Source organism: Peromyscus maniculatus, chromosome 19 (assembly GCF_049852395.1).
Source record: "Peromyscus maniculatus bairdii isolate BWxNUB_F1_BW_parent chromosome 19, HU_Pman_BW_mat_3.1, whole genome shotgun sequence".
Classification (NCBI taxonomy): Eukaryota; Metazoa; Chordata; class Mammalia; order Rodentia; family Cricetidae; genus Peromyscus; species Peromyscus maniculatus.
This window is the reverse complement of record NC_134870.1, coordinates 25534340-25561251: the sequence shown is the minus strand read 5'-3', so window position 1 is coordinate 25561251 and position 26912 is coordinate 25534340. Positions and strand designations below refer to the sequence as shown.

The following is a 26912-nucleotide window of genomic DNA, read 5'->3' as shown; positions in this document are numbered from 1 at the left end:
AAAAAAAAAAAATCTGGTATCTTAATGCCACAAATCAAGCTAAATGGTTCAAAGTATTCTTCAAGTTGCCAACTCCACACAGTAGGACATAAGAAAATAAGCTAGCACTGCTGATGGATGTGTTTCCATTTATGTGCACAATGTGCTTTTTATCTGTTTGCCTTCTGAGACAAGGTTTTGCAATGTAGCCTTGACTGGCCTGGAATTCTCATGTAGACCAGGCTGGCTTCCAACAACTCAGGGCAAACCTGCCTCTGTCTCCCAAGGTTGGGATTAAAGGTATGTGCCACCCTAGCCTTGTCCACACTTTTTTTTAATGATTGCAGTTAAGATTTTTAAAAAAGTAAATAATTAGTAACAGTTAAAATTAAATTGAAAATCAGCAAGGATTTTTTGTGCATGTTACTAAAGAAGGCTAAAATTTTACCAACAATATTTGAAATATCCTTTTTTAAGACAACTGGGCTAGAAAGTTTGAAAGACAATTACTAATAATTCTTTGTCACTGAATTAAATTGAAACTACTTTTTGGACTTCAGGTTATCAAATATAACAAAAATCTCTTCCTGATTTTAAAGAGTGACAAAACTAATTTTCTCCCATGCTATTTTCAATTCTACTGTTAAAGGCATGGGCATCTCTGAATATGAGCTTATACAATTTCTTTAATCTCAGCATTTAAAACTGTAAGGTAAAAGAAAGAAAGAAAAAAAAAAACAACAAAACACTGCCCATTTTTAGTAATGTAACAAGAACAAGAAATCCACCAGGACTAAACTGAGATCTTTAGTAGTTTTTAGAACACCCAATCTAGACTTATGAATAAATGGTTAAAGCATGCACAAAAATATAACAGTGAAAAACAAAAAAAAGTAACAACCGACAAATATTTTGGTTAACATTCCAAACATGTTTAACCAACCAATCAACATGGCCTAGGTTTGTTTTTTTTTTTATTGGTATTCACTTCAGTAACTTGAATCCACAGATATAAGCAGTATATAACCAGAGAGTTACAAGTAAACACAGATTATACATGCAAAGTTCTGCTCACAAAGGTCACATGTGCAGGTACATGAATTAGAAGCGTGCGTCTAGAATTATGGCCAAACTTTTTAAAATGCAGAAATGTAAAATCACATCCTGAAAATATAGAGATGGTTTACACACTTCAAAAATCAAATGTTGCTTATACCAGAGATGTATGACAGCTATAGGATTCAAGTGACAAGCAATAGGTTCTCAGGAAATTAATACTGGTCAAAGAGAACGGGAATATTTTTACATTTCACTGAAATAACATTTGACTACTAGAATACGAAACCTAGCAGGAACTCAGGGAAAAAATTACAAATCTAAAGCCAATTACTTAATATTTCTTATCATCTAAACAGCATGACATTAAAAGAAAACTGCACCTGCATTTGAATTGCCAATCTCACATGAATGAAGTTCTCTAAAAATGAAATGCAACCAAAACAGCTTCCAAAGTCAAATGAAAAGTCTGCAAGGCTCAGATTAAAATGTGGAATGTTTCAGATGAAAAGTAATAAAAAATACAATTGGTTTTGTTCTTTATTGAATGGAATCAAACGTTGACATTTCTTTGAAGCCTCAAACTACTAAATTTCATTTTTCTGAATGGTTCTATGTTATCTTTCTCTTAGTGGTGCAAGTTGTTTTCCAAAGCTTACAACAGTCAATCTCTACAAAGTACTTTTGTCTGTTGCCATTCTGATGAAACAAAAACATTTTCATTAACTTAACCGTATGTGTACTTTCTGCTATAACACTTAAACACATGAACAGACATCTATTATTTTTCCACTAAAACAAAAGAGTACAATAGTTTTCTAACTATCAGTATTGTATTTAAAAAAGGTTAACATTAAAATCAAAGAACCATTGTTTTCTTTGAAATAATTAAGCTTCTTGTACATCTTAAGTTTCCTTCTTCTGTCTCCGTTCTTCTGCCAATTTATTCAGATATTTCTGAGGGGAAAAAAAAGAATTACAGGGACTAAGTAACTGATGAGACATTTAGTATATATATTAATTGTAAAATAAAATATTCAGTCCAGATTTAGGGACTTACACTAACATCTTAATATTTTATAAATGAGTTATTCAGCATAGAAAACTAAACTGGCTCAGGACACAACAATAAAGCATGAAAAAAAATGGCAAATGTGGAAAATGGATATTTCAATGTGCAATTAACCCTAACTTTTAGAAATGAGAAAACATAAGAACATGATCACAGAGGAAGAAATAGCTCTATTAGATCTTTGTTTTAACAATTTCACTGACCTAAAAGAGCCATAGACAATACTCAAAAGACTATGGCTATGATCGGCTGTGCTCTAATAAAACTTTATTTACAACAGTAGGTGGCTGGGCTACAAAGTATAGTCCTGTCACCTATGATCTCCAATGTATAATTTCTAGACACAGTTCTATTAATACTCTAAGGGAATATCAAACATATTTAAAAACCATTTCCATTTCTGGTTAAAATATATCAGTACTGATTATTGTAGACTGATGAGAGGGTTAAAAGCCATTATATCCTTAAAAAGCAAATGAAAACAAACGAACAAACAAAAAATAAACAGAAAAAAAAACACAAAACATCTAGTTAAGTGTCAAAACAAGTAAGAATAGTGTCAATTTATCATTTGAGCAACACAAACTCCCTAATACCTTTTAATGCAGTTGATTCATCTTTTCTCTGAATACTTAAGTCATAAAGCATACCCTTCTAGGTAACACACATGGTTTTGCCTACATGGCTTAAAATCCAAACAGTGCATTTGGAGTATAAATGAAGCCATACTCATCCTCCTCCCCAAATAAATTGCTGTTAGCACTGAAAATGACCACCATTCTTTTCTTATATCCATAATGTTAAGATACATAGATTTACATTTGAAAGCAATGCAAATGATATAAGCAAGAATTAAAATGAATTTTAATTCTTTGTCCACCAGTCAACACTGAGATCATTGAATGCTACACAGGTTGTTTCTCTTGTTTGAAAAACCTGGGATTAAAAGTGTTAGGGAGTTCAGATTTGGATGAGGCACCATGAAACATAGCCCAAAGACGATAATTCTACTTTTTCTTACTTGTCAAAGCCAGGACTTTACACATGCTACCAAGAGCTCTGCCACTGAGCTGCATCTCCATACCCCAGAGGTAATTTCATTTTTTCTTTCTTTCATGCATAAGTAGGTATACACATGACTGACAGCAGGCATCCTCCTTGACTGCCCTTTAATCTTATTGATGGAAGCGGGGTCTCTCAATCAAACCCAGACCTTGCTAATAAAGCTAGTTTCACTGCCAGCCTGCTCCATTTCCACCTCTGACAGCTGGAATCACAGGCCAAGCCCTCCCTAAGCTGGCATTTCAACTGAGTTCTGCAGTCCTCTTCTTGCTTTCACAGCAAGCAGTTTCACCACTGAGCCATCCCCCAAGTCCTCTAAATACAACTTTACACAGTATTTAGTGTACCAGCATTCTGACTACAATTTCTTACTGTGACTAGGACAGATGTGGAATATCAGACTGTCAAGATTCGGAATAGTCAACAAGTAGCCACTTTTCATTATAAATGAAGGAGTGTGAAAACCAAGTCACCTACAATTGAGTTAAGTACTGCTTTCAGATTTGCTTGTATTATTTATTACTGAAGCCTTAAAGAGGCTCCTAACTAAAAAGAGTAGGAATTGTTCTTGCTTCCCATTGGGATTTACTCATTTATGCTGTGATATAGGTAAAAATCAGAGCATCAGTAACATTAGAAGAGCAATCTTCAAAGGTTGCTCACACTTATTATCCCAGTACTTTGTTTGGGAGGCTGAGACATGCAGCCTCTCCTAGAAAGGGAGACTCAGTCTCAAAAATGAATAAATAAATCAGGGACTCGGTACTCTGTTTCATGTTCAGACCTCCATGAAATTTGAGGAATTAGTTTGAGAATACTTTAAAAAAAAAAAAAAGTGTTAGAAATTATTTCCTTTCTTGCTAATTTACTACATAGCTAAGGTGATCTACTCATCCTCCTGATTCCATCTTCCAAGTCTAAGAATTATGGGTGTACACCACTAAATCAGTTTTTTGAGACAGGGTTTCTCTGTGTAGCCCTGGCTGTCCTGGATCTTGCTCTGTAGACCAGGCTGGCCTCAAACTCACAGAGATCCACATGCCTCTGCGCCGGAGTACTGGGATCAAAGGCGTTCAGCACCACCGCATGGCAAATCTGGTTTTGAGTGAAGAGGCTCTAAAAGTTCGTAGAACCCATTAAATTCCTTAACGCACAGGCAATTAAGGAAAAATGTCTTTGAGATAAAGCATATGATGGGTCGAAGGACATACACACATTTTATTTATCTCATTTATTTCCATAAATCATTTGTTTTCCATAAATCTCCTCTTACATTCAGCCTTACCTTTAATTTCTGATAATGAGGAAGGCTGCTGCAATGAGTATTCTTTGCAACTTCTTCATTTGTATAAAAGAGTGAACACAGCTTACAGTAAAACCCTGTTTTAGGTATCACATAGTCTATACCTAGAAACACAAACATACATTCTTACAAATTAAGTAAACTTAAATTTTACTTAGTAGTCTCAAATCTTTTTTCCTGACAATAAAACTTGAATCAGACAACATATTTGTGAAAAGTCCAGTATGGCCTAAGCTAAAAACAAAAACAATAGCATATTACTCTTTCTTTTTACTTAACTGATATTCAAGGTCCTACCTATCTGTAGTCATTAAAATGGAAGACAATAATAACAAACACAAAACAATAAGCAATGTGTAATTTTAGAAATCATTATGAGAAGAGAGAACATAGTGGAATGGTAACATAATACAAAATTAGGAGACACATGAAGAAGGAACTAGAGCAATGTCAGTGTAAGTTCACAAATTAATGGTGTGGAAGGAGAAGATAACTTTACATACTATCAGAGCTTATATAAAACCAACTTTTAAATCTTATTTTAATAAATTTGTTGGGCGAAGTGAGAAGGGGAGAAAGCAGCAAGTCTTTAAAGCTCACCAACAGGAACATTTGGCTGGTATGGTCCAATTCTATACTCATCTGGAATTGTATAGTCTTCCTTGTTTTCGTCAGTTTGGCCATCTGCATTTTCACTTGTGTCTTTGTTTGGATCATCAGCATTTTCAGCAGACTCAGCACCTGGTTCTGTATTTTCCTCATTTTTAATCCCATTTTCTAATGCAGCTTCATTTTCTTGATCAAGTTCCTCCATCTTTTCCACCTAATTTCAATCAAACCATCATTTTGTCACCAGATTTAAATGTCATGTCTGATTTATGTACTTTTTTAACTTTGGAATCTTCCTCATCACCAACCTCATCTATAATGACAAAACCATCCATATTCCTTGGGAAATGATGCTGATAAGAAAGATAAATATACTCTGCAACAATAATCCTGCATTATCCCTTCAATTTTTTTTTTTTTTTTTTTTGAGACAGGCTCTTACTATGTCGTTCTGGCCCAAATTGGAGATCATAATCCCTCTGCTTCCCTTTCCTATTATGCCTGACTTGTCTTTGTATTTATTCATTATCTCAAAATAGCCTTTTCTTGGGCTATAAATGCAACAGCCTGCATGAAGCCCTAGGGTCAGTCCTTAGCACCCCCCCACCCAAGCTGAAGACCGAACCCAGGGCCTTGACCACTGGGCTAAATCTCCAACACAGTCCTCAGCACCATCCTTAAGAATGAATGTATAATTTAAGAAAGAAAAATTTTCTGCTAGACTCATTTAATGACATCAAAAAACTCAGCTTTTTTTTTTTTTTAAAGAAAGGAAACTCTTAAGCAGCACATCAGGATGGGTCAGTAGCAAAACTATAGATTGTGGCCAATTTAGCTTGTCATGAAGTTATGGGGGTTAGGGTTGTTGCTCAGTGATGAAGTGTTTCTTTTAATGTGTTGCCATTAGTTTGACCCCTTATGTAAAAACAAACAACCCCCTAAAAACCAATCCACCAAGCTTCAATGACATGAAAATCCACTAAAATTCATACTTCACCAAATGAAGAGCCTGCTTCATCTAAGAAAATATCAGATGGAAGAGAATTTATATTCAGATTGGAGAGATGGCACAGTGGTTAAGAGCTGTGACTGCTCTTCCAGAGGTTCTGGGTTCAATTCCTAGATCGCATATGGCAGCTCACAAGTGTCTGTAATTCCAGTTCCATGGGATTCAATGCCCTCATACACCATATGCAGTCAAAACAGCAATGCACATAAAATAAAATAAAAATAGAGAAATCGGGCTGGAGAGATGGCTCAGGGGTTAAGAGTACTGGCTGTTCTTCCAGACATCCTGAGTTCAATTCCCAGCAACCACATGGTGGCTCACAACCATCTGTAATGAGATCTGGCGCCCTCTTCTGGCCTGCAGGTGTACATGCAGACAGAACACTGTACATAATAAATAAATCTTATAAAAAAAAAAAATAGAGAAATCACTAGAAAACAAAAAAGACTCCGTGTAGAGAGTATGCTTAATCCTTGCCGGGCCCAAGGTTCTATACTCAGCACCAGTAAAATAAGTAATAATAAAAAGAAATTTTATATTTTATACTTTCTCAGACAAATATTCTAAGAAATGAGTTTAAGAACTTGCTTAAATAGAGTAATGTTCTCTGAACTTACAGTGTCTATGATATAACTTTCATTTAGAACAAACATCAGATGATATAGTGAAATGGTTTAACAATTTTGAAGCAGACCGATGCTGTTGATCTGACACTTGTGAGTCAAGAACTAGGACAAGATACTGAAATTCTTCATGCTTAAATTCTTAAGATATGGAATGGGGATAATAATACCACCTATTAACTAGGGTTATTATAAAGACCTTAGAAAGAGCTAAGAATGGCGCACGCCTTTAATCCCAGCACTCGGGAGGCAGAGGCAGGAGGATCTCTGTGAGTTCGAGGCCAGCCTGGGCTACCAAGTGAGTTCCAGGAAAAGATGCAGAGCTACACAGAGAAACCCTGTCTCGAAAAACCAAAAAAAAAAAAAAAAGAAAGAGCTAAGAAAAAAAATTACAACATGAGTTCAAGTAAGTCATTAGGTCTTATAAGGGAAATATTATAATTATAATTTTTTAGGCAGAAAAACTAAGTTATGTGACTAAGTCATCAAAATTTTAAAAGTAAATGCTAGTTTGGGAATAGCAGAATGAATCAATAGAAATGATGACAAAAACTCTTTTCTTGATACCATGAAGGGGGAGTGTCACTAAAGGGGTTACAAAGACATTTTAATATCTTTGTTTTTTTGAGACAGGGTTTCTCTGTGTAGCCTTGGTTGGCCTCAAACTCAGAGACATCTGCCTGCCTCTGCCTCCCAAGGACTTCAATAAAGGCAACATTTTATTATATTACCCCTTATTTGATACAGCATATTATTTTGTGCCTGCCAACACGAAGGCTAGAGTAAATCTTGGTTGTCAGTCCTTAGGTACCACCACCATTTGTTTTTGGGAGACAAGGTTTCATGTACTCCATGGTTATCTCAAGTTCCCTACATAACTAAGGACGACCTTGAACTTCTAAATCTGTGTTCCTGCCTCTGACTGCCAGGACCACAGGTGTGTGCCACTACGTAGTTTCTATGTAGTGCTGGGGATTGTAAATACTAAGCAAACACTCTACCACTAGGCAACATCTCTAGCCTTCATTGTCTAGTGTAATTCCCTTAAAAGCCACTAAAAAAACCTAAGATTTCACAAAAAACTTAGTAAAAAAAAATAATAATGAATATTTGATGTGTATAGGGCGTGTGCATGTGAGTTTCTGTGTATCATGTGCATGCAGTTGCTTGAGGAGGTTAGAAGAGGGCATCAGATGCCCTGGAACTGGAGTCACAGGCTGTTGTAAGCTACCTGATGGTGACAGGAACTGAACCTAGGTCCTCTGGAAAATCAGGATTGCTGAGCCATCTCTGCAGGCTTCAAAAATATTTTCTTTCTTTTTTTAAAAGGCTTTTGAGGCAGGATCTCTTTATGTAGCCTTGGTCTGTCTGTATTGGAATTCCCAGAATTATGCTTGCCTCTGCCTTCTCCTGGAGTGATGTATGTACTGTCAAATCTGGCATAGTTACTGAATTTCAAACTCATAACCCTATCTTTGTAGTTGTCTGGGACTCACTAGGTTGTACAGCTGAACCTCAAACTTCTGAGTAACTTTTCTCTACCTCTGTAAGTGCTTGAGATCACATGGATATGCCATTATGCCTGGCTAACATCTTCTTGAAAACAAACATACCAAAGCTTAATAATTACCACTGCAAGACAAAAGCTTACCTAGTTTAAAGTCCTTCTTATACTTCGGTTACAATTTTCTTTAAAAAGTTGACTATTAGCCAGACAGTAGTGGCGCATGACTTTAATCCTAGCACTCAGGAGGCAGAGGCAGTTGGATCTCAGTGAGTTCAAGGCCAGCCTGGGCTACAGAGTGAGATCCAGTACAGCCAAGACCATTACACAGAGGAACACCAAAGTGAAAAACACCAAAGTGTTGATTACTATTATCATTTTTTTGTAGCTGTAAGGAAGTGTTTCTGTTGTAGTTTCCTCCTTAAATGTTTTTCTGCTTAAGGAAAAAAAAAAAAAAAAACACCAACAAACAAACAAAAAAAAAACCACAAGAAAAATTGCTCTGACCTAGTGCTCCAATTAAAACAAATATATAAAACTTACCTTTTTAAGTTTTTTCTTGGATCCTGCTGAAGCACTTGCATCTTTTTTCACAGCTTTCTCTGAAGGCTCCTTTTTCCCATCAGATGATACATCCCCTAAATTAGCAAGATCAGTCTCATCGCCCACTGAACTACCACTTTCTAGGAGAGCTGCTGCTTCTTCCTCATCGACAAGCAGCTCATCTTCAGACTCCAGCAGCATACTGGGTTCCTGCTCTGCCTGATCCTCCTTGGTGTCTTTCTCACCGTCGTCACCCGACTTCTCTTCTTGTTCTTTACCCTCAGCTGGACTCTCAGTCTTCTGTGAACCATCAGTCTTGGACTTCTTATCGCTTGGGGACTCTTTTCCATCTGGAGAATAGGATCTTTTCCTGAACAAGACAGATGCACATTGTGTTTGCCAGTTGGAAAAATAAAAGCCTAATGTCAGTATGAATGGTTCATATCAAATGCCAATTTCCTAAGATCTAAGATCAGATCAGCTGGTGGGAAGTGGGAGATCTATCCTGAAAGTGGGTGGTACCATTCCACAAATTGCTTGGGATCCTCAATTTAATAAAAAAGAGAAAGTAAACTGAATGGAAGCATTTAGTTATTATTTATTTATTTTTCCTGACTACAGATGCAATTCGACCAGTATCCTCAAACTCTCACTGCCATTATTTCCTACCCACTGATGGACGACTGACTGTGTTGTTGAACTTGTGAGCAAAAATAAACTGTTTTTTCCTGAAGCTGCTTTGGCCAGATACTTTGTCATAGTGAAAAAACTAATAATTATTATGTAGTATATAGATATACGCAAAATGAAATTACCGGGATTTGTCTTTTTTCAGTAAGTCAATGCCTCTGTTAGGAATCTAAAAGACAAAAGTTTTGAGAAATTAAATACATTAAATTTTACCCAATTTGGTGAATTGGTAGAATACATCAACCAAGTAACATTCTGTGACCCTCTTTTTATATAATCAATTTCTATCACTCAGCCTGTACAACCACACCCAAGAAAATATGCCAAGAGTTTAAAAGTTCATCTTAACCACCAAACTAACAAAGTGGGCAATAAAACATTTTGGTAGTATAACTCTAATAAACTTTAAACAGGAAAGAGAAATGGAAGATGCTTTTACAAAACACAATATTTCTATAGAAAAACAAAGTTCTTTTTTTTTTAAATCTTAAAAAAAGGCACAGGGTTGGGGGTATGGGGTGGTGGGGTACATGCAGTGAGTTCAAGGCCAGCCGGGTCTACAGAGTGAGTTTCAGGACAGCCAGGGATACAGAGAAACCCTGTCTCAGCACAGAAATAACAACCTAAAAACCACCACCAGGTTTTTTTGGGGGATGAGGAGGTGACAGCTTCTCACTATGCAGACCAGCCTGGCCTTGAACTCAGAGATCCACCTGTCTGTGCTCTTGAGTGCTAGGATTAATGATGTGTGCCACCATCCCTGGCCCAAATTTTTATTTTATACAGGTTTTGTCTGCATATATTGGAGTGCATCATATGCATGCCTGATGCCCACAGATTAGAAGGGAGGGTCAGATTCTCAAAGAGGACTGGTTCTGAGCCTTCATATGGGTGATGGGAACTGAACCTGGGTTCTCTTTAAGAATAGCAACTACTCTTTTATCAGTAAGCCATCTCTCCAACCCTTAAGATTTATTTTTATTTGTATTTACCAGTCTGTGTGAGTATTGACACTTAAGTTCAAGGACCCTCAGAAGCTAGAAAAGGGAATCACCAGCAATTGTAGAGCACCTGACTTGGGTGCTGGGAACTTTAATAATCCTTTTGAAGAGGATCAAGTGCTTTTAACTGAGCCCAAACAAACCCCAGCCCCAAATATTGTAGTATATAAAATGATTAAACTAGACCAGTGATTAAACTGATTAAACTGACCAGTGGCTCAGTAGGTAAGGTGACTGTCCCAAACCTGGTAATCACACATGCACAGTGGCACTTGTACACCCACTAAACAAACGCAAAAAAGGCTAACTAACACGACAGACAGCAGTGTACAGAAGGTCTAATGACAGTCTGAGGCCAGCGTGGTTTACAGTGAGTCCTAGCTAAGGTTCTTAGCAAAACCCCGTCTATCGTTTGCCTCTCCTCCCGAAAAGGTTGATGGGAAACACTTTTGTCTCTTTTGCCAGGCACATGGACTTAGAATCTTTGCTGTTTAGGAAACCAAAGCAGTAAGATCAGTTGAACCTAGTGGCCTCGGTTACATAATTAGACCTTGTCATCTAAGAGGTTAAAACTATTTAGGACTACATACCCTCAGCACCAGTTTTTTATATTTCTCAGACAAGTCAACTTTAACACATCTTCCCTGAAACCAAAGTGCCTTCTTCAGACAATGGTCAACCATTGCCATTGCATCTTCTCTGGTCTCCATCTCAATAAAAGCCTGGAGGGAAAGAAGGAGAGAAACACACAATGACATTATTTCCCACAGAACTGTATGAAAACAATGCTATTCTATATTATGCAATCTTTAGGAAAGCAACTCTATACCCTGCGACAAAATCCCCCAATACTCTCCTGACTGATTCTGGGGATTGCTGGGGGTTGAATGCAACCCTTGTACTTCTGAGTTTCATCCCGTCCTCTGAATTTTTTTACATAAAAAAAAATTCAAATGAGTAAACTCAATTTAGCTACTAAATGTGGATTCTGAAGAGCTGGCTATCACGGTGTATCACACTTACTATAAGTCTAGCATTCTAGAGGCCAAGAGAAAGTGATTGTTAAAAGATGGAGGCCAGCTAGGGGGGGTGGTGGTGGTGGTGGTGGTGGTGGCGGCGGCTGCGGCTGCTGCCGCCGCCTTTAATCCCAGCACTCGGGAGGCAGAGCCAGGCAATCTCTGTGAGTTCAAGGCCAGCCTGGTCTACAGAGTGAGATCCAGGACTGGCACCAAAACTACACAGAGAAACCCTGTCTCAAAAAAAAAAAAAGGAGGCCAGCCTGAGCTACATACTAAATTTTAGGCCAGGAAGAGTGATCTATCGCTAGGCGGATCTCTGTGAGTTCCAAGCCAGCCTGGTCTATTGACAGGCTCCAACGCTACAGAAAAATCCTGTCTTGAAAAACAAAAAACAAACAAACAAACAAAAACTAAATAAACCAAAAGAGCTACCTAGCAAAGCCCTGCTTAAGAAAAAACCAAAACCCAACAAACAAAAAAACCATAACCACTACCCAAATCCTCAAAGCCTGGTGTCTATAGATGTGTAAAATCTTTAGGAAGAAACTCTAAAAGCAAACTATTTTCTTACTATGAGAGGAGAACACAATTTATTTTCCACTTTGTCCTTTCAAAACTTTGCCACTTGACCATGAACATCTAACTAAGGTAATATATGATATTCAACCCACAAGCTAATGCATTTCTACTACTGACATCCACTCCCAGTAAAATTATCTTAAAGTACACTGAGGAATTACTCTTAAAAACCTTCCCATGTGTTATTACCTGACTTTTCATTCTCATCAATATGTAATTCTTTATTTTCCCATAAGGCTCAGCAAGCTTGAGGACGGCACTGTCAGAATAGCCAGAATGTGGTAAATTGCTGAGATGTATCACACGTCCAAGTTCTTGCTTTTGATCAAACTTCTGATCTGGTTTTCCTTCAGGTTTCTTAAAAAAAAAAAAGGGAGGAAATTTTAAATAACTGAAAGACAAGTTAAAGGTTGGCAGGTATGCTACAATTATTAATAGCCTACCTTTTAGACAACCAAGTTAACAAATATAAAAATGATTTATTAAGCTGATTACACATAACTAGAGACAAGGACAAATGAAAGGCTACTACTAACCTTTATTCTCTTATACTTCTGGGATAAATGAACTCTCACTGGCTTGCCAAATACTAATGCTGGTGTAGTTGTATAATAATCCACTGCAGCTTGAGCATCTTCTGTGGTTGCCATTTCAATAAATGCCTAAAATTACACGAAAAGGAATTTTGAAAAAGGCCTACCCCCAATCTTTATATTTTTGTATTTTTTTTATTGTATTTAATAATTTAATAGGATGCATCTTTAATAATCGCAATGAAAAAGATCAGTGTTGTGAAGCTGATATTTTAGTTAGGGTTCACAAACTATACATTTACTAAAAATCTATTTAACATTAGGATATTCCTTTTCTGCTGATATTTCAAATTACACGGAATTTTCCATTAATTTAAAACCATTCAATTTCTTTAACATGAGTGCTATGAATAACTGATATTCCTACTCATACCTCATTAATTTTATTTAAAATCAGATGATTTGAAATGACTCCAAAAGGTTCTACCAGTTGTAATAGCTGGTATCTCAAGTTTTTTCCTCGCTGAAAATCCATAATGTGAACAACTCGGCTGGTTTCCTATCCATTGGAGGGAAAAGGGAGGAAAAAAAAAAGTCAATAAAAGTCCTGTTAAAAGCATTTTGAGGGAGAGAGTTGGATATATATTTCAATGACAATAGTATATACTCAGCATGTGGTAAGCACGATTAGCTAGGAGTCATTTGTGCACCCATAATTTTTACATAAAATTTATTTTATGTGTGGGCATTCTCACTTAACTGCCTGTGGATATTGTTTGTTACTGCTTTTTTGGGGGGCCTGCCACCCAGCTCCCAAATAAATGCACAGAGCTTTTTCTTACTTATAAATGCCTGGCCTTTAGCTTAGCTTGTTTCTAGCCAGTTTTCCTTAAATTACTCCGTCTATCTTTTGCCTCTGGACTTTTCTCTATTTCTGTGTACCTTTGTTTCTCACTCCATGGCTGGCTGTATAGCTGGATGGATGGTCCCTGATGTCCTCCTTCTCTGGCTACTTCTTCTCACTCAGTTTTCTCCTATATATTCTCTCTGCCTGCCGGCCCCACCTACCCTTTCTCCTGCCTTGCTATAGGGCAATTCAGTTTTTTTTTTTTTTTAGGATCATCAGGTGTTTTAGACAAGCACAGTAAGACAGCTTCACAGAGTTAAACAAGTGCAGCATAAACCAAAGTGACACACCTCAAAAATAATATTCTCCAACATGTGGAGGCCAAAAGAGGGTTAGATTCCCTTGAGTTGGAATCAGAAACCATTCCAAGCTACCCAACACGGAAACTGGCAACCAAATTTGGGTCACCTCTAAGAGCACAAATGTGCTATTAACTGCTGAGGGATCTTTGGCCCCTCGCTATTGTAATTTTGAGGAGTACGTCTGTTTTTTTGTCTGGTGTTTTTGTTTTTTAATATAGGGTTTGTCTGTGTAACAGTGCTGGCTGTCTTCAAACTCACTTTGTAGATTAAAGGTTCTGTTTCCAGTGCCAGGATTAAGGTCAGGCACTACCAAGTCTGACGACGATCAAAATGTATTAAAAAGAGAAGAAACACTCGGGAGGCAGAGGCAGGCGGATCTCTTTGAGTTCAAGGCCAGGCTAGGCTACAGAGTGAGATCCAGGACAGGCTCCAAAGCTACACAGAGAAACCCTGTCTCGAAAAATCAAAACAAACAAACAAACAAACAAACAAAAGAAGCTGGATCTGGAAGTACAGCTACTTGGGAGGCTGAGACCCCCAGCAACAGAGTTTAAGGACAGCCTGAGCAACTCTCAAAACATACACAAAAGGGGGGAGGGGACTGTACCACAGTGGTTAAGTACTTGCCTACCATAGTCAAGATTCCCAATTAAAAAAAAAAAGGCAAAAACCACATTATGCATTTAAAAACCAACAGAAAAGGCTATTACTTAATAACTTTTTACCATCCTAGAGAATTTAAAATACACAGCATATTAAATGTTATCAGAGTAATTTCATTCTCCCTCTCTCTCCCCCTCTCCCCCCCCCCTTTTGTTTTTTCAGGACAGGGTTTCTCTGTGTAGCTTTGTGCTTGTCCTGGAACTCGCTTTGGAGACCAGGCTGGCCTTGAACTCACAGAGATCCGCCTGCCTCTGCCTCCCAAGTGCTGGGATTAAAGGCGTGTGCCACCACTGCCCGGCTCTCTCTCTTTTTTCAAAGAGTGTCTGACTATGTAGCTCTGGTTATCCTAAAACTCCAGATCAGCCTTTCTTTCTGAGTGATAGGATTAAAGGCGTTTGCCACATTTCATGGACTAGAATAAATTAAAAAAAAAAAAAAAAATCAAATGGTGGTTATTACTGTGAAGTTTCAAAAACTCTCTACAGATCCTTATTACACTTTAAAACATTCCATGTGCACACGGTATGTGTGGGCATTTACATGCTATGGTATTAGTGTGGGGGTCAGAGAACAACTTGTAGGAGTTGGTTCTTCCTTTCTACCATATGGGGCCTGGGAATCAAATTCAGCTGTTGCTGCTGTTGAACCATCTTTCCAACCCAGATTCTGTTAATGAAAACTGTGCACACGACTGGATACCAATGATCCTAAGACTCTAAATCAAGGTAAGGTCTTTTAACCATTACCAGTCATTTAAAAGCATGACAGCTTTTAACTTTTTTTTAAATAAAGATAGGGTCTCATTATGTCACCCCTGGCTGGCCTTAAAGAGATCTAGATCCCTCTGCCTCCTAAATGCTGGGATTAAGCGCATGCCACATCTAGCAAGCTTAACAGTTTTCAAATTAAAACACCCATCCTGTTATAAGGACTAAGGTTAAGATTTGTATCAATAAGCAGTCCAGCATGGAGGTGAATGCCTTTAATTCTAGCACTCAGAGGCAGTGGCAGGTGGATCTCTGAATTTGAGGTCAGCCTGGTCTACAATAGCCAAGTGCTACACAGAGAAACCGTGCTTCGAAACACCTCTACCACCCTCAAAAGAGTCAATGAACAAGCATTTAAATGGAATCACATTCCCCCCAACAGCAATTATGATAAAAGCAGTAACTGTATTACGGACCACTCTGCCTTTTTGCATGTGTCTTGGTCCTTGTAGGTTCCCATTACCAGCACCTGTGCAGGGGAAAAAAATTTGTAAAGAGTTACAAAAAATATACTTACTTTATAAAGCAAGGTAGTTTATTTTAAAAAATGAACATCTTTAAAATACAAATGGAAAGACATTGTAAATGACTCTTCTCATGCTATGTTACTTTAAAAGAACTTTTTAATGAACATTCTGACACTACCATTTACACTAAAAGCAATTATAGCTAGTTACTAGAAAAGGCAGTATGAATTTCATATAATCACCCAGATTTCCTCTTGGGCCAACCGCTGGTCCTCCAAGATGAAATGAAGGAGGTGGAGGTCCCAGAATTCCTGGTGCTGGATTTGTAGACTGCTGCAGCATGAATGGATCACCCCTAGTAATAACAACAAAATAAATGAAGCACAATCAAGAGATTCATCACATAAAATTATTAAAGCACCTCTTACATAACTATGACTATTTTAAGCTGCAGGAGTATTTATATACAAGGTAACTAGTGGAAAATGTTGTAGCAGTGAAAGAAGAACTATTACTATGTTCTTTTCTGAAAATTCCTTACACTTGTACTTTAAAAATAAAATTATCAAATTCTTATTTGGTGAAGAAACAGAAAATATTCATATGAAACATAGGAAGTTAAACTTGGGATGCCTTACATTGAACTCCTTTATAAACAATAGCCTAAAATTTTTAAACTTACATTGTGTGTCCTGTATCATTGTCAGGATTCCATTCTGGGTAGCTTTAAAAAGATCAGAAAATTAATTTTAAAATAAAAAGGATCTTTTCACAAGGTAGCCTCCTTAAGCCTTTAAAACAGAGATGATTTATTAGTAAAGTTATCTGAGAATCTACATTTCAAAAACATGTAACATATTTCAAAAAGAACTTCAGACACCAAGTGATATGGAATAAACCTGCAATACTTGTAAATTTAAGTGATGCATGTTGAAATGATCCTGTATTTGTTAAATTGTAAACAGGGTAAGTGCTGCACAAGGAATTAGAAAGGAGGTTATATGAAGAAAACAAACAACAGCAACAAAAAACCCAACTTCCTTCCCCAAATTAGGTATCAAAGCAGAGTTAAGCTGTGGCCACAGAAAGGACAGCCCCAAAGGAGTTAGGTATGTATGGATAGTATCTGCTATACTATGGATAGTATCTGCTATAGTAGGCAGTGTCTTTGAATTCCATTTCAATGCAGCAGCCTAAATTCAGCAAGCCACATAGGTCAAAAGTTTTCCATAAGGAAACTGACTTGGTTTCTATTAATTTTCAATTATTCCTCTATATTTTTTGTTCTATAGCATGTATTAACTATTATCTTTTCTTTAATTCTACTAAAATTATTTCTTGATTAACAGGCCAATGTGCATTTATCCTAGCAATTAAAAACCAAGTAACAAACCATCATTATATCTATTATTCATGAAGATATACAGTTCATCTGAAATTTAATATTAATTAGACTTTATTAATTATGTGACAGTAACAATGTATGTATAAGTAAATGACAAACTCCCCCAAACCAATAATGGCTGTTTCTCATTCACGATAAGGATGCTTTATACGTATTTCAAATTCCTACATTTCAAGAAGAAGCTGGCATCGACGACTGTGACTTGCTCCATTGATATGTTGACTCCACTCCTGCAGCAAAGTAAATTAGTAGAATTAACAAAAATTAAAAGCTAAAATATTTATGTGAACCATTACATTAATGTGTATGCAGTATCAGGTTGTAAAACACTTCCTTATTTGCTAAGTCACAGTGGTTTAAGTTAAAACCATTTCTGAGTCCTTGAAGCTTGATCCTGCCCTCAAATACTCTATGCACATTCTTGGAAAAACTGATTAATTTGGTCAACATAATTGAGACCTACCAAACAGTGGAAAGGTGTAGATAGTAAAGATCAAGAAGACAATGAACCTTGAGGTCAACTGAGCACAGTAAATGCTGTGGACCAAACTCAAGTATCCACTATTTTTGGAACTGATTATTTTGTAATGTTCTGTATAACAAAATCATATCTAAAGTATGTGAATAATTAATTTAAAGTACAATCTTTAATTTCACCTAGACTTAGGCAAATTCCAAGTACACTATACTTTCTACTATAGCAAAAACAAAATAAAATGAAACAACAAAAAAAAGCACTGTCAAAAAAGGCCAACAAGATTTAATGGCTTATTTAAGATATTTTCCCCATTTGTCAGAAATTTAAGCTCCCATATTTTCCTAAAACAGAATCAAATTTAAGGAGTGCGTCTTTCCAAATTTTAAGGGAAACAATGCATTCCATCAGTATTTCCCTTTTTTTGTGATTTAGTTTAAAATATAAAGCATTAACTAAATTTTCTTGATTCAAATTAATTTTCCTTTCTCTAACAAAAATATCAAATTAACTTTTTATCCAGTAAGAATTAGGAAAGGTTGGCTTTGCTGTTAAAATGCCTTGGTTTATTTCCTAAAGTGCAATATGACTAGATATGACTCCTAAGTCTAAATTATTTAAATTCATTGCAACAAAATTCCACTATGGTGGTGAAAAAACAATGAAACAATAAAGGCAAACTATTTGAACACTGCCAAGCATAAGTTATCTATACTGCACTGTTTCAAAAATCCACATTATTTTACAAGTAGTTTTGATTTTTCACCAATTTCCACAAATGGAGACAGTATTTAAAATAGCCACTGTTCTTGAAAAGTCTGAGTAGAATATAAACATGGTCAGGCAATGTGTATTTTTCAAATGAGGGGATTAGAGAGCCTCAGCTAAATGAAAGTATAACATCAAATTACACAATTTGACTTTTAAGAAGGCTGAACATGGCATTTTATAAATTGGACCCTAATTTTGATTTATATTGTAACAGTCTATGTATAATTCATGCCCTAAGAAAGTTAATTAAAGCCTTGTGAAAGAACTAAAATGGAACGTATCCAAATAAAATAGCTCTTAGAATGTGAGGTACTATCAACTACTATTCTTAATATCTCTGAAAACTAGATTGTCTTTCAAATGTAATAGCTAATAGGAACTTGAGAGATTTCCATAGCTGTTATACAATCAGTTGGGCTAAAGTTTCTACTTGCAACACAATAGACCGTTTCTGGAAGCCATTTTAAAAATGGCTGTAAGCAAGAGGCACCATAGGTAAATTCAAGTTCAGAAAAGGGACAAAACGAATCCATCAACCTAAAGAGTTTCAGAACAACTTCAGATACAAGTATCTACCCTTAAGAAGCAGTGTCTAAGGAAAAGAATAAATGTTATCCCTATTAAGAATGCTTCTGAATTATAGGAGATGGAAAGGGCAAAGAGCTGAAAAGAAATTATATCCAATCCCCCATGTCCTCTAAGTTTCAAGTTTATGGTAAAAATGTAGCTTGTCTTTTAAGTACTAGAAAGAAGGCCAAGATCAGAAAATTAGTCATGTTCCTCCCAACCCATCCATTATAAATCAACTCCACTGTACCTAATTCTCTTGATATCTAGTTTAAAATAAGGACTAAGAATCCAACGATTAAAAAAAAAAAAAAACACAAAAAACCTTTTGGATTCTATTCTGACATAATTCCTATGAGATAAAGAATAGGGATTCACTTTTCGAATTTACAAGTTTAGTGGGGGGGGGGGAATCCTACACTCACACTTATATCTTTCAGGCATTTTTTTTGTTTTCTGAGGAGGCAGGGTCATAGATGGCTTTTTGAGTACTGAGATGAAAGACATGTGGCACCAGGTTCTTTGAGACATTGAAGTTTTATAATAATCATTCTGAAAAGATTTCTCAAGTGGGAGAATAGAATATAATTTAACGACCTAAGTAATACTAAAGGAAAAAAAATAGAAATTCAAGTAATAAGACAAAAAAGCTGCAGTGGGCAATTTTCTTTAAGTGAAAGGAACTTGAAAGAAGTTTGAGACTGTATAGTATAGATATGCTACTTGATGTTCTAAAGTGACCTAGAAAAACTCAGACGGTTTTACTTAAAAATCACCTACAAATATAAAGTAAGGGCACTCCATTATGACAAGTTACATTATGCTTTTCACTTGAACTTTGTATAATGTAGGCAGGCCATTTAACATTATCATTAAGTGAAAACAACAGATTTTCCAAGTTATGCAGTGATACCAGAGAGCAGGATACTTTTTTTTTCATTGTCTATGTCCACCACAGCAATTTTTTAACAAGTCACATCTGTATCTGTTAACAGTTCATTGCTGAAGTAAATCAGCTAAGTTGAGGCAACTATAAAACAGAAAATCTAAGTGCTTAAATGTGTTCCAATTGGTCTAACCTACAAACACAAATTTTATAAATGCAATGGTTAAGCAGAAGTCCTCTAAAATAATTGTTAAATATACCTAATATTTTGAAGAATATGCAAACTAGAACCCAAGCATTTTTCAATAAGCTAAAAATACTCCTTAATCCAAAGTATCATCAAGTATTTCAAACTGCTCTTTTGTTAGTTTAGATTCATTTATATCATTAGCTTTTGGGAACTAGAACATAGTAAAATTTGGAGGAAAATTTATTTTTATATAAAATAGAAACTTGTATCTGACAAATCCTCTTATGGTTCCTTTTTGTGTTCCTTTCTTCCAACAGCAAAGATCTGCAGTTCTTTAAGATCACTTTCACTTGATCACCATAAGTATATTCCTTGGAATTTTAAAATCTTTTCTGAGAATACTAGTCATATAATTTCTGCTATATTTCTTGGTAAAGAGGTTAAAAACTAACATAGGAAAAGCTGGAGCCAATCAAATTTAATGGACCTTTTTTCAATGCTTTAATTTACACCAGACTAAGTCTTCAAGTTTAGTATAGAATAAAAACATGGCATAGTTAGTATAGCTAACAAATTTGGGAAAAATAAAGTGTCTAACAAATAAGATTTGTTGATTTTTTAAAGAGCTCTAGGTCCTATTTCTTTGTTGAGACAGGGTCTCACTACGTAGACCTGGCTGGCCTGGAACTTAGTATGTAGATCAGGCTGGCCTTGAACTCAAGAGATCCACCTGCCTCTGCCTCCCAGTGCTGGGATTACAGGCGTGAGCCACCACGCCCAGCGGTTCTATTTCTTAAATGAAAAACCTACAAACTTTTATGTTAACTTATTTGATATGAAATAAAAGATTAAGATAAAAATGCTGAGATCTAATCACAGTAAAGGGAACAATAAAACAAAAAAAAATTTAACAGTCTGGTGGATTAAAAAACAAAACAAAAACCACTAAAAAATGAAGTAAAAAGAAAGTGATATGAAAAGAAAATGTCCCAGATGCTGCTGTAAAGAAAAACCCTGTAACAGTGACCATAAAATCAATCTCATGATAGCAATTATTCCAGTTAGATAGGTTACTACAAAGCACATCGGGAAAAATGGATGTTCACAGATTACAGATCAAGCTAGTGGGGGTGCTGCACCATTGACTTGAAGTCAACTGCAATATATACTGAAAAATAGAATTTAAAACTCCAGTCAGAATGAGTAACACTGAAAAAGTTGAAAGAGAAGGACATTTAAAAGGGCATTTTGAAAAGGTTTCCATTTTGCCAGATGTGATAATTAAAGGAGAATTAGTTTCCCCCCCCACAAATGACTATTCCAGAAGTACAATAAGCCTAAGTCAGAAAAAGAATTTTCTTACAAGGAACACAGAGCTGGATAATGTAGTCAACGATTTATCAAAGTCTCTAAAGGTACAGATGCAATAAATATGGGATAATAAAAAGTGAGCTTTGAAGTATGTTTAAGGAAGTTGTGGAAACGGAGAAAAAAAATGATGAAAAATTTCAGTCATAGTATGAGAGTTTGTGTTAAAGGGAAATTAAAAAAGGAAGAATGAACTAATCTAAAATATGAAACATACTGAAACACACACCAGGGCTCTACATTAACTTTCCCTGTAGCCACAGATAAGGAAAAAAGAGAATTGTACAAGAATATATCTTTGACTACAAACAAATCAGCAATCAAGACAGATGGAAAGCTGAAATCTAGCATCCTAAATGGCAAAGCACATTGACTTCAGAAAAAAAATGCTTAAAACAATTCAACAAAGCAGACCAGGGGGAAAAAAGCCTGCTTAAATATGATTAAGAAGAACAAACTGATGCCAAAAAAACAACAAGATAATCCCAGTGGATGACAGCTTTGTGGCCAGAAGCATTCTAGGTAGACTGTATTATTAATGTAAAGCCCTGGTTTATATTACTAAAAAACAATTACCTTCCAAATAAAGTGTTCTCAAAAGTATAACAATTCTTGATCAACTCAATGTCATCAGACTACAGAATTAGAGTAAAAGATATAGGTAAATACAGAATAGGCACTACAATGTAAAAGAAATTAGAAGCATCTGTTGCTTTAACTCACCTTATTAGAATGAACTGGCAAATCACATATAGAGCACAGATGGGGATAACCCTTCGGTAAGAGTCCATGGAAGTCTTCAATATTGCTACTTGGAGGAGCGCCCCTCTTTTTCTCAAAGAGAGATCTCTCTTGTAAGGGGCCAGGACCACGTCCCATTCTCTCATACTCACTGTCAAATTTATGATAGTTATGCGAGGTCTCACCAAAAAAAGAATCATCCCTACACCTTTCTCCATCTCTTAATCTGTCATCTTCATAATCCATTCTGTCATAATAACCAGATTCTTGAGAACGACTTCCATGGTCATAATCAAGCACTGGGTTGAGACTAGGACCACGATCATCAAAACTATCTCTTCTAAAGTGCCTTTTTTCTTCCCAATCATCCCTAGGTACTCTGTATGGTGGCTCCCGTGTAGCAGATCTGCCATCTCTACCATAACTCAATGAAGGGCCTTCTTCAGTTCTCCTCCTTTTAAGCTGTAGAAGGATTTGGGGCAAGTTCTCAGGAGTAATCTTGTCCTCTGGATAACGACTCAGTTCATCTAAGTCTCTAGCAGACAGACCAAAGCTGGCCAAAATGTTACTGGCCTGGTCTGCATCTCCACGGTGTTGAGAAGACAAAGGGAGTGGACCTCTACTTCCAATGTTAAATATAGACTGCAAATTATGGGAAGAAGTACTAGCAGAAGACAGTGCGCTATGAGCTCCTTGTTGATTCAATGAAGAACTCATTCCAAGATTCATTAAACTAGCAAGGCGTGCAGTACCCTGGTTCATCCTTCCAAGAGATGCTGGCATACTTAAAGACTGGGTAGCAGCAGCAAGAAGGCCTATTCCTGCTGCAGACAGGTCACGCCCATGACCCTGTGAGTCCCTACCGAGAGATGACTGCTGGAATGACTTGGACATTGTAGAACTATCTCTTGTCTATTTTATAGATCAAAAAAAAAATTTTTTTAAAGACGGCCAAAAAGAAAGCTCAAACTAGAAAGCTAGGTTAACTTTGCTTCAAAAATGGTAACGCCAAGAAAAAGGATCAATAAGGACTGTAGAATCTTCTTCAAGCTGAGAACCAGCAGACAACTCTGTAGAAAAATAAGCAGTTTTAGTCATAAATCCCTTTAAGTAGATGCCGTTTTTTAAGAAAAAAAAAACTTATGCATCATGTTGATTTAAAAAAAACCACTTAAGATCTCAAACTTACAAGGAATTCATTACATATCTTAAACAGATTCCAGATGTATGCAGAGCCTGCATATAGATATTTAAAAAGTAGCTTTTCATGCTGAAATTTAACAAAGGGAATTTCATATTGGGCTTAAAAACATTTAAATTCAAGGCCTAGATGTTTGGGTGCATCAAAATTTCAGTGAAAACATAGATGGGCTTCTTCTTTTAGAAGAATAAAAACATACTCTATAGTATGATGCTTAAGTTCTAGAAGACTAAAAAAAAAAATCAAAATTAAAAAAAAAAAAATAAAGGTCAGCAAGTCAAAGATGAACCAGTTGTATTCTGCTTTAGAAAATGAGACCTATTATCACTTTCAGAAAGAACCAAGTAAAATCACAAGTAAATGAAGCTTAGGGTGTCAAGTATCTGATGTAAGATCTAAGATCAAGTAACAGTTGAGACCTTCATGCAGCAATATTAACTTGAGGTGAAGACAGATGTGAAGGAAAATAAGTAAATTTCCTACAATTTTAAGGATTTCTGCCCAAATTTAAGCCACACAACTAACTGCCTTCTTACTGACCATACCAGGCAGTGCTTAGTTGATACCTACTCTTATAAGGTAAGGAGAACAATTTTGGTCAGTATAGAAACAGACCTACCAAGAAAAAACCAGGTACAGGAAACACAGGTGATTTAAAGAAGGGAAACACCCCCAAGTTAGCACCTATTATTGTTCATTTAATGTTCAGGGCTATACATCTCTAGAGTTCAAAGCACATAAATGAAATCTAAGACCTTGTTAACAGATTTCTGCAAACTCTTCACAAGAATAGCCCAATAGCTTGAAAACTTTTAATTCTGATTATGATCCTTCAAGATGTGTTTCTGGATGAAACATATTAAATCATTAGCACTGCATCTCAAAAACTGTTATAAGAGTGTGCAAAGTATTAACACGATTCCCATAAAGCGTTAGTTAAAAAGACGTAATACAACCCATGTTTTCTGTAAGACAATTTTATAATCACAATCACATACAAGATAAATCTGATCAATTTGCCACAGACTTCTACTATGATGCATTGCTTCTTCAGTTTTGTGTGTCTGTTTTGATTAGCCATCTAAGCATTGTAGTTTAATAAACTTTATTACACCAAAACCCAGAAAATATCCAATATTTAAAAGTCAATTATAGGATCAATTCCATCAATGATAGATTAAAGCAAGGATATACTGGACGAACACAGTGGCAGAGGAAGAATAAAAAAAAAGGTACAGGCAAGAAAGATTTGGACTAGATTAAAAAAAATAGATGTAATAAAGTAAGACACAAATGCTATCAGTGGTAGCTGGAATTACAGATGTTTTTGTACACCAAGAAAGATGAATTTGAGAAAAGACACCAAGGAACCTAATTCTAGACAAGATCCACTTATGTAATCTACTTAAGCTTTAAGATTAATGAAGAGAAGAGTTAGTGAACAGTAGATGAAAGGCTTTTTTTTTTTAAAATAGTATCTTTAAAATGCCATACAGAGCAACAGGCTGAAATACTAAAAAATATCGGTATTAATGTCTACATTTTATATACACTATTTTTCTTTAAAAAAAGACTCATTTTAAAACATTAGTTAATATTTATCACAGCTTTGACGGTCATGTTATAGCCAAAGCCTTCTATTATGCAAAAGCCTTCTTCAGAAAAAACTATTCCTATCCCAGAGAAATAATGGTATTGTATTGTGCATAAAAAATTTAAATTAAGTCAACAATCAATCATTAAGTTACAGAGCCATCAAACAGATTTTTGTACTTTACATGAAAACAGTGGATCTGGAAAACTAAGTTAAAGTAAAGGATAACTTAAAAGACAAAACAGAAAATGATGTTAGAAAAACTCAGAAAAGGGAGGACAAACAATATAAATCCTACAACAAGGTCCAATTCCACAAGAACCATATTATTAATTTCAACTTAAAATGCAGCTACACAGAACACAGAAGTAATATTACTGCAAAAAGAACTTAAGTTGGATTTTTAACTGATACAAACCAAAAAGATTGCCACACCCCAGACTCCCACCCCCGGCCAGTAGTAGTGCTCAAAATATAATCTCAGTGTTTTGGAAGCTGAGGCAGGAGGACTCCTTTGAGTTTGATACATAGTTCCACACTCAAATTCTAAGACATCTTGGAACTCCACTTCAAAAAAACTTAGAAGAAAAATAAAGCATGAAAGCACTACTTAGAAAAGTGCTATTAGCATTTTTAGTCAATAACCTAAGATATAAAAGCCATTTTTAAAGGACTCATTCCCTTGGGAACTGCTGCTCATTAGTAAAGTTATTACAATGTTACAATACTTCATTCCTAAAGATGTATTAAAAATTCAAGGGCTGGGGGCTATATAGATGGCTCAGTGGGTAAAGGCTCTTGTGCAGAAGGACCAGTGACACAGGTTTGATCTCTGCAACAAAGAGAAAGGTTTGAGAATGACCACAGAGTTTTCTTCTTGTGGCATGTGTTGTTCACATCCTTGTTGTGGGCATGTGGCCTACCCCCAATAACAAGTAAAGTACATTTATTTTTTTTAAATTAGGGGGTTGAAAGCTCAAGATGTTGCCCAAGGATTAGAGTGCTGAAAGCCCAGGACTCAACCCTCAGCAACTGGAATAGTGGCACATGATTGTGATCCTAGCATAAAGCCACTGTCTCAGCTTGGCTTCAAACTCAAGATGCTCCTGCTTCCACTTCCAGAGCACTGGCAGAGTGGAGGCAGGAAGATTATGAATGTAAGTACATTTTTAGCTACAAAGAGTTTGATGATGTCTGGGCTCTCTTCAGAGAACTAACCTAAGAAGTATCAAAATACAATTTACCCATAAATTCTAAATGCCCATTCATGAAAGCACAATCTTCCACTCTCAAAACACAAAGCATCACCAACCAGGAAAACAAACAAAGAACCTTACCAACATGACCTATAATTTCCCTTTAGGTAGATGGCGAAGGGAATAGTTCAGTGCAACACTTGCTTGCCTAGCATTCATGAGGAGGTCTTGAGTTTAACTGCCAGTACCACACACATAGAAATAAACAAATGCAACTTATCACAATATGAAAATCAATTTAAAATTTATACTAGGGAGACAGAGGTAGGAGGATCCTAGTCTACATAGCGAGTTTAGGGCTACATAGTGAGACCCTGTCTCAAAACAAACCAACAACAAAAATCTAATTTATTTTATATGTGTGGGTCAGGACAGCTTGTAGGAGTTGATATTCTCCTTCCACCATGTGGGTCCTGGAGATTAAACACTGGGTGTCAAGATCAGCTAAAACCATCTTAGCCCAATAATCAAAAATTTAACGATTTATTAAAATATATCTTTACATATAGAATCTCTGATTTATTCAATTAACAACACAACTTCCCCCCAAGCATTAGATATTATTATCATCTTTGTCCTGTTTTTCAAAACAGTTTCTCTGTGTAACAGCTCTGGCTGTACCTGGAACTCACAAGAGATCTGCCTGCCTCTGCCTCCTGAACACTGAGAATAAAGGCATGTGCCATCACCACCTGGCTTAAATATTCTTTATTGGATTTTTTTTGGGGGGGGGGCGCTTTTCTAGACAGGGTTCCTCTGTGTAGTTTTGG

At 36.2% G+C, this 26912-nt stretch overlaps 1 protein-coding gene across 10 annotated transcripts in view; it reads right to left on the bottom strand.

Annotated features, from left to right (window-relative positions):
* Positions 1-1557: 1557 nt before the first annotated feature.
* The window catches only part of Matr3 (matrin 3), a 42112-nt gene continuing 16757 nt past the window's right edge, over positions 1558-26912 (bottom strand). For 7 of the 10 annotated variants that reach the window (XM_042264322.2, XM_076554979.1, XM_076554980.1 and 4 more), the window contains 14 exons: positions 22074-23161; positions 17262-17323; positions 16371-16412; positions 15931-16043; positions 15638-15690; positions 13016-13141; positions 12586-12711; positions 12239-12406; positions 11042-11173; positions 9576-9619; positions 8761-9130; positions 5073-5295; positions 4455-4576; positions 1558-1992 (listed from right to left, as the gene is read on the bottom strand). In XM_042264322.2, the coding sequence (XP_042120256.1) occupies positions 1942-1992; positions 4455-4576; positions 5073-5295; positions 8761-9130; positions 9576-9619; positions 11042-11173; positions 12239-12406; positions 12586-12711; positions 13016-13141; positions 15638-15690; positions 15931-16043; positions 16371-16412; positions 17262-17323; positions 22074-22985 (2544 nt within the window). In that variant the 5' untranslated portion in view covers positions 22986-23161 and the 3' untranslated portion in view covers positions 1558-1941. The remainder of the gene's footprint in view (positions 1993-4454; positions 4577-5072; positions 5296-8760; positions 9131-9575; positions 9620-11041; positions 11174-12238; positions 12407-12585; positions 12712-13015; positions 13142-15637; positions 15691-15930; positions 16044-16370; positions 16413-17261; positions 17324-22073; positions 23162-26912) is intronic. The other 3 variants (XM_042264326.2, XM_076554986.1, XM_076554985.1) reach the window with 1 other exon arrangement.